General features: G+C 45.9%; 1 protein-coding gene across 18 annotated transcripts in view; it reads left to right on the forward strand.

Annotated features, from left to right (window-relative positions):
* Positions 1-12,281, forward strand: part of FLI1 (Fli-1 proto-oncogene, ETS transcription factor) — a 117,738-nt gene that overhangs the window by 74,272 nt on the left and 31,185 nt on the right. For 10 of the 18 annotated variants that reach the window (XM_042851955.2, XM_042851953.2, XM_042851952.2 and 7 more), the window contains 2 exons: positions 119-196; positions 3,493-3,696. In XM_042851955.2, the coding sequence (XP_042707889.1) occupies positions 119-196; positions 3,493-3,696 (282 nt within the window). The remainder of the gene's footprint in view (positions 1-118; positions 197-3,492; positions 3,697-12,281) is intronic. The other 8 variants (XM_065570632.1, XM_008164143.4, XM_024101898.3 and 5 more) reach the window with 1 other exon arrangement.

Genomic DNA, 12,281 nt, shown 5'->3' on the forward strand with positions numbered 1-12,281 from the left:
CCAATGAAAAATCAGAAAATTTCAGTATTTTTCTATCAAAAAACTATTTTGCTGGAAAATTCCCAAGCAGCTGTATGGCCTTATACAATATCTAACCGTACCTATCCAAATGTAACAGGGCACATGAAATCCATTCAGATGATCAGGGATTTGGGAATCACTGCTGTGGGGAACCTGCAGAATTTACGCTTGGAAGGTGAGGGCGTCTTTCCCCTGTAAAGTTTGGAAACTCTCTGTGTATAAGCACTTTAGCATAGGAACTTCCCTATGAAGGAAACTGTATGAGCGAAGTTCTCACCCCATTGACGTCACTGGCAAAACTTCCATTGACTTCAGTGGGACCAGGATTCCCCCTATGTTCTGAAGGATGCAGCTAATGAACTATTCATAGATTCCAAGGCGAAAAGGGACCATTGTGATCATCTAGTCTGACCTCCTGTGTAACACAAGCCACAGGACTTCTCTGAGTTAGTTCCTGTTTGAACCACAGAAAATCCAATCTTAATTTTAAAATGGCCCGTGATGGAGAATCCGTCACAATCTTTTGTCAATTGTTCCAATGGTTAAGTATCCTCACTGATAAAAAAATTGCATCTTGTTTCTAATCTGAATTTGTCTAGCTTCAATTTCCAGCCTCTGGATCTTGTTATACCTTTTCCTGCTAGTCTGAAGAGCCTATTATCAATTTTTTGTTCCCCATGCATGTACTGATAAACAGTGATCAAGTCATCCCTTAACCTTCTCTTTGTTAAGCTAAACAGATTGAGCTCCTGGGGTTTGTCACTGTAAGGCATGTTCCCCAATTCTTTAAGCATTCTCGTGGCTCTTCTCGGAACTCTCTCCAATTTATCGGCAGAAAGAGGTGTATTTGTCACATTTAGCTCTGGTTTCAGTTCATGAACTGATCATGAACAGATGACAATTCCAATGCATTTGTTTACCATTTGGAATAAGGACAAGATGTTTGAACTGAATGCAGTAAGAGAGGGGAAGCCAATAAAAGATTGACCCCTGTACTCAAGGTCCCGTTTAAGGCCAGTTAAGGCCCCTGCATGGGGTGAATTTTACCCTCAGAAAGGCGAATGACCTAAGTAGAATGATGGAAAGGGACATGTTTTCAGCATCAACATTGACTGGAGGGCAGAGAAGGCCGCAGTAGCTGAGAAGGGAGAATTATAGAGCCCATCATTATGCTATCTGTGCATTACATAAAGGTGAACAAAGGCCTTAGCAGTGAGGATGAAATGGAAAGGAAGGATTTTAGAAGCATTAGAGGAAGAGGTAGTTTAATGTCGTCTCCTCCTTTGGGAAGGAAAGTGAAAGTGGGGATTTGTCACTTTCAGGCCTCCACAAATCAAAACCAAGAGACCCTTGCAAAAACAGCAGGCCTTTGTCAATCAGGAATAAACTAGATGGCTAGTTAATCATTGGGCCAGATCTCCATTTGGAAAAGACTTGGCCCAATTCATCCAAGAAGTGCATTTGGAAGCGCTTAGTACAATCCGGAGTTAATATTTATAGCGCACTGTAGTGGAGAGAGGCAAGAATACAATTACCTAAGAGCTGACACAGCAATGATAGTAAACTCTAGCTAATGTGCTATGAAGGCAGTTTTTCAGGGACTTTTTGACATTGAAGTTTGATGTGTTTAATAGGGACAGAAAGACCAGAATGGGTGATATATGACCCAAAGGAACTCTCCAGAATCTTCTCCCAACATTGTTAATGAACATGCCTGAGATTTAGAAAAATGTTTCAGAGATTCTGTCAGGTTAACCTGGGCCCTAAATGTTGGGATCTTACAAAACTAACTAACTAAACATTCCCCTTCAATATTTACAACCGAAAGGCCAACTTTCTCCAGAACTTGAAAGTGAAATGGCAAGAAACTGGATGGAAACAGAAGTGCAGCTGATCAGGGTATTTTCATTGCCTAAACTCAGAGGAAATGCAAAAAGTCAATTAACAGTGAAGGATTGTAACTTATATGGTTAAAATTCAATTTTAAAGAGCTCAGGTGCTATTAGGAAGTAGGTAAGTAAATCTCACTATGTATTTTTAGTATTTTCTGGAGTGATTTTCCATTGCCATTTCACTCGGGTATGAAGCAGCCCTGAAACCCAGCAGATGCAGCCACTAGATGATGCCCTCTGTATAAGGGGATGCTTGGGTGGCATGGGCTGCCAGCCAATCCCATCCCCCAAGCTATGCTAAACACCCAGTCATGATTTGTGCCCCACATCTCTGGATATTCTAGTGTGAAGGGACCAGAAATTGAAGTAGCAGGAAACTGTGATGCTGGATACTTCCAGTCTCATCAAAAACAGGAATTGCCAGCTGAGACGTGGTCATGCTATCAAGTTCTAGTCTATAGCCTAACTCTGCCAAAGTTCTTGAGTATTTGAATAGAGTCCCTCATAGAGAGAGGTGGCAGATGTAAAGACAGGCCCAGATCCAAAGTTCCAGGGTGATAGGACCCAGAGCCTGGGCACAGACCACTCCCTAAATTCAAGTAATTTTGCAAGAGAACCTAATTTGTGGCTCAAATTTCCAGATGAGGGAACATGAGAAAAACAGCACAGGAAGGATCTGACAGTGGAGACAGGCTCTGAAAATGATTCTGTATAAACGGTATCAAGACTTGGCATACTTAATTCTCTCTGGAACTTTCTGATCCAACCCATCATCTTAAAACTCAAAGGATGATTTCCATTTGTAACTGCCGGTGCAGCGAACTCTCAACATGGGTGCTGACACCTCCAGCTGAATGCCATCCGTCTCTTCCATCGTTGCCATTAATAACAATTCTGCAACTGGACCTTCGTTGACAATTGACAACGATGCACGAGACAGTATAGAATCCAGCTCACCCTCCAATAGCTATGTTGCTTTTGCAAGGCTAATGGGGTTGAAAACTTGTGTTTGTCAGCTGAGTCAGCAAACGTGACTCAGAGATATATGGTTAACAGAGCTGTTAAGGCAAGAATTTTTTAGACTCCCTTTGCTGACCATAATAACCACCCTTCTCAAAGTTTAAAAGGCCATCTGTTAGGAGTTTGTAATGCACTCAGGACAGGCTGGGTGACTTCCATATCCCTGCTATAGCGGTGCAGCTTAAAGGCACCTAACAGTGTGACAAGTACATCCTTCAAAGGGATGAGCTTTTTATTCAAAGAGGTGAGTCATACATCAGCTATTACAAAGGTGGCCGGGGAGATAGTGCATCTGAGTGCAAACCAAGTGAGTTGGATGCTACTCCTGGCTCTGCTATTGATTCATTATCTCACTAGGGATGAGTCCCTTGCTGCCCTGTACCTCAATTTCCCCATGTGTAAACCAGAGTTAATTATACTTTCCCACCTTTGAGATGTGTAGATGAAATGTGCTCTATTACTAATATTATTAATGGGCTAACTGACTGATAGCGTGACACTCCTTTGACAGGCTGTCCCTTTGGGCCTGGTATTTACCAGCTGTCTCTTCTTCTGCCAGATCCCACCTTGTGGACCCAGGAACACGTGCGCCAGTGGCTGGAGTGGGCTATAAAGGAGTATGGATTAATGGAGATTGACACATCCCTCTTCCAGAACATGGACGGAAAGGAACTGTGCAAAATGAACAAAGAAGATTTCCTCCGAGCCACCTCCCTTTACAACACAGAAGTTCTGTTGTCTCACCTCAGTTACCTCAGGGAAAGTAAGTACCCCTCTGATGCTGGTGCAATGTTTACTTGCGGGGGGGCGAAGGGGAGGAAAACAGGCTGTGGTGAGTTTTGAACATCTCATGCTGCACTTGGATGATAAACAGAGGGGAAGAGGAAGAGAGAGGAGAAAGGGAAAGAGAGAGAGAGAGGAAGAGGAGGAACAAAAGGGAGTGAAAGGCAAATCAAAACTCACCTCATGAAATATTGTTTGACGCCAACCAAAATTAGCCTGTGGATCCCTCTGCCTCAAGGTATCATTGAGGGGAAGAACTTAGTAGGAGTCAACAAAGACCTGCATATTTATATAGATAATAGGAACATCCATGGCTATATGGTTAAAAAAAAATACAGACTCTCTTCAGTGACTAAGCCAACTACTAAGTGATGGAGTTATGGGGAGATTATTCCATAATTTTCCATTTTGGAGTTCTTGCACCTTCCTCCAAAGAAACTGGGGTGCACCACCATCAGAGCCAGGATATTGAACGGCTCTGAGCCAGGCTGGCAAGTCCTGTGTTCCTCTGGATCCGGCGGGGAATTTGTTGAAAGAGAGAAAATATGAGAGAGACATTCACTGACTATGGCTGCTCAAAAGCCAGCATGGTGCGAATAACCCTGTGTTCAAAGGTAGCAGGATTTTGTTAAACCTCTTTGGTCCTGTCCCCCCCCAGCACCGCCCTACCCTGGGAGGGCCTGCTCTTCTTTTAATAGCCCATTTTGCTTTAGTAAGCTCCTGCAGTGGGCTTCCAAACAGGGATAGTGAATAGCCTCATGGACTACTCTTTGAAAGGAGCTATATCATTACCCCGAGAGGAAGGGTGATCCAGTGTTGAGCCCAGTAGTTTGAGACTTGGGAGACCTTGGGTCAAGTCCCTTCTCTGCCACAGATTTCTCATAGGCAAATCCCTTAGCACTCTCTGCTCCTAAAATAGGGATAATAACACTTCGCTTTGTAAGGCTGTTAGACCCCAGGGTGGGATCAAACCTGGGACCTCTGAAGCTAAATGCATGAGCTAAAAGCCATGTGGCTGTTAGCTAAGGCAGTAGAGCAGACTCACTAATCTGTTTCTAAGTGGCCTTAGGGCCACTTGATGGGACCGAGCACCACACCTAGGAGATGTGTGGGTTACACCTACATCCTGGAAGTGTTGTGAGGATAAATACACTGTGAGGAGCTCAGATGTGATGATAAGAGAGGCTTTATAAGTAGATAGATCCTACATGACTCCAGCTCATCCATATTCTTTTCTATCCACTGCATTTGCATTCCTTTTTTCTGCCCCTGACTTCATCCTTCTGGGGCTCAGAGGGTTATGACTTCAAGTGGAACAGTTTTCATGGGGTTGTAAAAACTGAGGTGGAAAACTGATCAGGAACAGTGTGCTGCACAGCAAGGTGTGGGAGACCAACAAGTGTGTATTTTCTTACAAACTGATGGTGTATAACTCTTATAATCTACAAAGAGCTGGAGATGTCTCCCGTCTGGCCAGTGCAGCAACACAGTTAGGCAATGCAGTCAGATATGTAGGATGGAATTTTCAAAAGCATTTGGCATTGGTCTAACTCTGCTCCCACTGAAAACAATGGGAGTTTTACCGCTGACGGGAGAGGAGCACAGTTAAACCAGTGCAAACCCCACCCATATTTTGTAAGATGAGCTGAATGAATAATTTACAACAAATAACTGAACTGATGGATTTGAACTCGCCACCACCCCCACCACTCGTAGCTGGATGATCACAAAATAATCAGATTTATCCCAAATCGTTTGCAAATTTCTTCAGGATATGGTTGTTGGTCCACATAACATTCCAAGGGTGAATGTCACAAATGGATATACAAATCACTCTGACACTTACATAACAAATTTGCACCTATTTAAAGGGAGTGATTTTTCCATGTGCTCCCCCATCTGTCTGTATCCATCTGTTGTCTCATGTTTTATACTTCGATTGTAATCTCCTGGGGGCAGAGACTGTCTTTTTGTTCTGTGTTTGTACAGCGCCTAGCACAGTGGTGTGCTGGTCCATGGCTAGGACTCCTTGCCGCTAGGAAAATAGAAAAATGATGATTTAAAACCGATTTGACTGAAATTGGCCCCACTTCTGGATGTAGACAAGGCCTGACTCAAGGGAGCAGTGCGAATTGCACATTTTGCAAGCAGATAAATGATTTTCAATTCTGGTCGGGTGACTATTTGCATGAAACATTCCCTTTTTTTGAGCATTGGGAAAGCTTGAGCTTTCACAGGAAGTGACCGTGAAAAAGTCATGCATGCTTCTAAATCACCAATTGTTGCTGAGTTTGAGCAGATAAATAGGAAAAAATCTTTCCTCTATTTCCCCAGCTCCAATCAGGAACCCTCTCCCACCTCTATCCATAGGTAAAGGGCACGCATAGGAGACGGGCCAATGGAAAGCTGTGGACATCTTTTCCATGCTCTTTTGCTGTTTACAGGCTATGTTGGGCCAAGTTAAGCCCTGTGTAAATAGGTGCAACTCTCAATTATTTTAGCAGGAGTTGCAGTCTTTTTACACCAAAGCGATAGTGTAAAATAATAGTTGTGTGTATAGAGCTGCAGTACCAGAAGTGTGTGCATCTAACAGACCTTCCTTAGTTTGGGGTTTGAACCCAAAATTTGGGCCAAATTCTAAGAGGTTTCCAAGCTTTCTGGAGAGACTGGCTGAATCAGGGCTTGTGGGTTGAAAGCACACGTTTCATTACTGCCACCTGCTCTGTGGATAAATAGAAGATTCCATTCCCCAGAGATAGCAGCCTGGCACCTTGCAAGGGCATGAAATTAACTTTATGATAAATATACTTGTCCCATCCTTGGTACATAGCGGCTCTTTGGGTCTAAGAAGATTGCAGGTGATAGATAGATAGATAGATAGATAGATAGATAGATAGATAGATAGATAGATAGATAGATAGATAGGTGTGTGTGCACACACACACACCCTTACATTTGTGTGTGCCCTTTACATATATATATATATATATATATGCAATCTCCGTAGACCCAAAGAGCCACTATGCAGCAAGGATGGGAAAGGTATTAGACTGCAGAACAGTGTCTTTGACATTCTGTCAAAGTGTCTTGCTGTCTCATTACAACCCAAACAGAAGACACTTTTATCAAGAGAAGCTGCTTCAGTCAGTACTAAGAAGCAGCTGCCCTTAATGATTTTGAAAATAAAATAAAAAGAACAGGCTATTCTAACTATTCTATTATGACATGATAGCCGTAGTGATGTGTATTATGAAACCCCCAGACCCGAACACCCCAAACTAGGGAAGAGTTGGATCCATCTCTGAGCTGCACAGTTAGCACCTATTTCTGTAATGGACTGAGCCATGTGATGCCCTCCTATTACCCGCATGCTACGCGAGAGAGTGAAAATAATATAAACGGGGGGGGCGGGGGGGGGATCCCACATACACTAAAATTCCAGACAACATTTTGGAATTCCAAAACAAACATTTTTTGAGACTGACGTTTTTAGGAAATCCTGCTTCAAAGGCAATTTAAAAAATATTTGTTTTCATTCCAGTTGGGGACAAAACCAAATGGTCAATTCCAACCTCTACGACTAAATTTCCCATTTAGCATTGGGCAAATCACTTCATCGCTCTGGGCCTCAGTTTCCCCAACTGTAAAATGGAGATAAGACCTTTCTGCCTCCTTTGGTCTGTCTTGTCTATTTAAATGGCAGTCACGTTGGGGCTGTCTGTCTCTCATTAGGTGTTTTTATAGTGCCTACCACAATGGGGCCATGACCTCTGCTGCAGCCTTTAAGGCGCTAACCATAATACAAATGAATAACAATCATAAAATATAATGTCCCAGCAGAAGAATAGACTAGATGAGCTCATCCCAATTAAACCAGTGCAGAGCTGAGTGACTCCATTGGAGACAGAGTAGTCAGTAACTCCAGATTTACACAGGTATAACTGAGAGCAGACTCTAGTCCCAAGACTCCAGTCCATCTCTGGCTTTTGCACTCATACATTTTACCCAGTTCAGACCCATTGGCTTCTTTAGCCTTAGTTGGGCTGCTCTGCCAAAGCCATGCAAGCATTGACCTTAAAGCAAGCTCCTGTGTGAGCGTAGGTCAGGCAGCCTTCTGAAGAGAATTCCTTTCCACGCAGCAGTTCCTCTGTCTGCCTAATGACAGTCTGGTTTCTGGATTGCTGGGTAACTCCCTGGTGGAGTAACGCCTTCGAAGGGAGTTTATTGTTTTTCCAGACTGATTTCCAGCGGATGTTTAGTGCCGAGCCTCTGAGCTCAGTGCCATGGGGAGATGGTCTTTTATTTTCCTTTTGTGGCCTTGTTTGTTTCGAAGACATCCAGCTGCATTACTGGGGGGGAGGGCAGAGGATACATGGTGGCAACAAAGTACAGGAGACTCCTGAGGAGTTGGAAGTCTATAGGCTAAAATATATCCCCCATTTGTGGGTGAAGGGGGTTATCTATCTATCACATTTACATGGCTCCCATCACCATAGTATCTGACCCCTCACAATCTTTACTGCATTTATCCTCAGAACACTCTTGTGAGGCAGGGCAGTTTTATTATCCCCATTTTACAGATAGGACACTGAGGCACAGAGAAACTAAGTGACTTGCCCAAGGTCACACAGGAAGTCTTTGGTGAAGCAGGAAATTGAACCCAGGCCTAGGTTGTGCCCTAACCACTGGACCATCCTGCCTCTCTACAGAGTTTCATAGTTATCTCCCTCTTCCCCTCTTCCCCCCCCCCCCCCCCCCCCGCCAGTGATCCCGGCAGAAACGAGCCACTGCTCCTAAGCCAAGTCCAACAGGCGAGTTTTGTCCAATCTGTCTCATCTACGGTGTCCCTCCTCAGAGGGCACTGAAGTTGGTTTGTAGTGACGGGGGACCCCAAAGTTTAGGTGTTCTGTTCAGAGAGGCAGTCAAAGCTAATCCGAAATCTCTGAACGTCTTTGGCAGAAATGGGCTGAGCCCTTTGTCATAAGCTTCCTGGCAAGGTTTTCATTGGTTCCTGTTCCCCTCTGGCTTGATGCAGCGTGGTATGTTGGCACTGCTGCTCCCAGTCCTGGACCGAACCAGAAAGCACCAAGGGGAGCAAAAAAAAAGAAGGAAAAATCAATCGGTAACATTCATCAGACTTCAACGAAGGCTCCGTTTGGGCCTGGCATGAAGGTTCCAATCAACTCTTAAGACAAGCTGGCCTGAACTAACCCAGATCCCAACACCCCCAAACTTGGGGAGAGTTTGGATCCTAAAATGGACGGAACCAAACCCTTGTATCCAAACACCCCCAGATCTCTAGGAACTAACATACCCAGTTCCCAGCTTTGCAGCATAGGCCCATCTCCAGTTATTATGACGGAACTGACTCGTCTTTTCCTATTTGTCTGAGCCTACCCAAACTTTCACTGCTTTTCCCAGGGCATACGCCATTCGTTCCCCCGTAGAGATACTCTTTCCTTAAGCTTGCCTTGCAGCCTCTTGACTGGAAAGATAAAGTTTAGGCCAAACCTATCACCATCCCCAACCCTTTCCCACTCCCCATTCCCCCCCCTTCAGTCTCCAGCCTGGACTGACCACTGTGCTGGTATCTTTCTCAAACACAGTCTGCCTGGTGAAGCCTCAATACTCAGCCAGCCAGCTGTGGGAAGCAAGATTTGGATGTCTTTGTGATATGTTTGGGATGAACTTCAAACGAACGGTCGCCTCCCATCCTTTCCTTCTGCAGTCACTGGGGCAGGTCATGTGTGGTGTGTGCAAAAGAAAAGAGGCTGGAAAAAACAACAACAATCAGACTGGATTTAGGGGTAGTAGCAGAGGAGAAGTTTGTGGTTTTGACCCCATATTGAGGCCAAACAAAACTCCTGCTCCAAAGACAGTAGAACCCTGATCCTCCCGAGCGATCTGGAGACACCCAGAACCTTCGTAAAATCAGGGGGTTGCATCATTAGGGGAATGGGTACAACCCACTCTTGGGTGGGGGGATGCAAAGGCATTTCAGGTTCAGTCGTGTTTGAGCCAGGCTGCTCCAGCGGCTGCGACTCAGCAGAATTTTCTGCCCTTTAAGCAGGGATGGATTTGTGGATAAAAATCTCTCTCTCACACTCTCTCCATCTCCTCTTATGAAAAGAATACAGCTATAAACCCACCCCTCCCACACACACCAAACGCTATGCAGTTCCTCCTGCACGACGGAGCATTTGAGGATAACCGCTGTAATACCCTACGCCTTCATTGCTAAGGCTCTGTCTTGGGGGCAAACCCTGATGTCTTTACACAGTAGCAATTCTGCCCAAACTCCTGTTGACTTGGGTAGGTGCTGACAAGGGTGAAAACGGAGCTCTCAGTCACAGTGTGAGTTTTGCTCAAGGATGAATGAAGTCAGGGCTGCGGGGGCTGGCCCTTTCTCTCTCCATCTGCCTCTCTCTGTCCAGGTCTCTGTGTCACTGGCTTGCTCTCTCTTTCTTCCTCCTTCATTTAAACCCCTAATAGGAACCACATTTCCTTTTCTGTGGCATTCCCACCAGAAACCTCAGACCGTTGGGCAAAGGTGAGAACTTTTAGCAATTAAACTGAGGGAGGTTCCTTCCCTTCCAGCAGTTCAGCCTGCATTTTTGAGCATCAAGTAACTGTAGGTTGCTCTTACAAGCTCACTCAGTTCTATTCCCTCCCCGCCCACCTCCTCTGCTCCGCCAGTCTGCTCGACCAGGCATTTGCAGCCTGTTTAGTCATAGAAAGCTGTGTTTCTGAATCGGCCAGCACTTCCCCGTCTGGCTGAGGCAAGCCGTGTGGTGTTTTGCAGTCAGGATCTAGTTTAAATAAGCCTGCAAATGAAAGAGGGGTGGAGATGTCGGGCCGGTCCCTCCTGAGTGTTATGAAACAAATACTTGAACCACAAACCAACTCATATGAATATGAACAAAGTGGCCAAAGCAATTGCATGCCTTCAACAGTAGCAAGAGGACATCGGTCTAATTTCTCTTGGTATATATACTACACCCTCCATTGTGGCATCTGGACACCACATAGGAGACGCCCTGTACCAAGCTGCTTCCTTCCCCTTCCCCCACTTGTCCCAACTTGCCAAATTGTCCATCCACCACTCTTTAAAAGTTCCACTGTGCTGTGCTTTATCCATCAGCTCAGGATGGAGGGGACTACGTTTTACAGCTACCCCAAGGCTGCCTTTCAACACCTCCACACTGTATTCAGACACTGGCTTGCACAAGGCTATAGTTTGGTTTGTGTTTGAGGTGCCGGGAATGCAGTGCTCATCTGGGCCAGCGTCGCTGGTGCTGCTGGTGTTTGGAGCCTACATCCTACCTAGCAGGAAGGCAAGACTCGCGACAAATGCCAGGGGGGTAATGCTGGCAAGGGTCTGGCCAGGAGCGCCGCCAGCTTTTTTGCCGCCCTAAACGGCGGAAGGTCCCACCCCCAAAATACCGACGACAACCGGGGTGGCCAAAGATCCGGCCGCCGTGGTCGCCGCCCCTCAAATGTTAGCGCCCTAGGTGACCGCCTAGGTCGCCTAATGGGTTGCGCTGGCCCTGGGTCTGGCTGGTGTGAGTAGGAGGGAGGTAGATGCTGCTTGTGCAGGGCTCAGTATTTAGACCCTGCTCAGTCAGTGACAGAGAGGTGCACATCGATCCCAGACCCCTGCCAGAATGTTTGCCACACTCCAGGTACAGCCACGTTCTAAATACATAGGACCAGGTCTCCCAGAATAAGGGGGTTCAAATCATTCATGAGCAGTGGAGAGGGTTGCCGTGGGCACAGCTGGTCCGTCCACAGCAGGGCAGGATTGCTCCCTGCACTAGGTCACGTCATCAGCCCTCAGTGAGAGAGGTCCCAGTCCCATTAAGAATGTGGCCTCCCCACACGCATACCCTCCTGAGTGGAGGCTCCTTCAGAGAGTTGCATTGAAAAGTCACCCCAGAAGCACATGCAGGGTAAATACCTGTAACAAGACAACCGTGAAATGCATATTACACGCCTGCCTTCAAGTGCTCCCACTGCGTCCATAGGAGTTCACGGGGGAGGGATCAGTGCTTAATTTGTGCCAGGACTAGCCAGGGCTGAGCGCCAGCACCTCTAGGTGTGGCAGTTCATAGCCCTGGTACCTCTGGGCTTGCCACATCAGTATGAATGTAAAAAAATTGCTTTCGTTTCGGCACCTCTTTCATTACAAATGAAGCACTGGATGGGAAAGAGGGCCAGTCCCCACCGGGGAGCCCCACATGTAGCCGACTTAAAACATAAATCCTTCCCTCTGTGACGTGTTCTTTACCGTGGTACTTAATGCACTTCTATCTCAAATACATTTGCTTAGAGAAGGGACTGAGCAAAAAACCTGGGACTGCACCAAAAACCCAGATCCAAACCCCTTGGAACACTGGGACCCAGATGTGCACCCTGGAAACGTTCAGATCCCACCTTCACAGCTCATGTCCATCTCCAATCTCGATGTGTGAAACAAGAAATGTTTCACAGCCAGAGATGGGGACAATCTGGTTTGGATAAAATAAGAGCTCCCTCCCCCTCCTTTATGACTATAGTAGCTTCTAG

The sequence above is a fragment of the Chrysemys picta genome, chromosome 16 (assembly GCF_011386835.1).
Source record: "Chrysemys picta bellii isolate R12L10 chromosome 16, ASM1138683v2, whole genome shotgun sequence".
Taxonomy (NCBI): domain Eukaryota; kingdom Metazoa; phylum Chordata; order Testudines; family Emydidae; genus Chrysemys; species Chrysemys picta.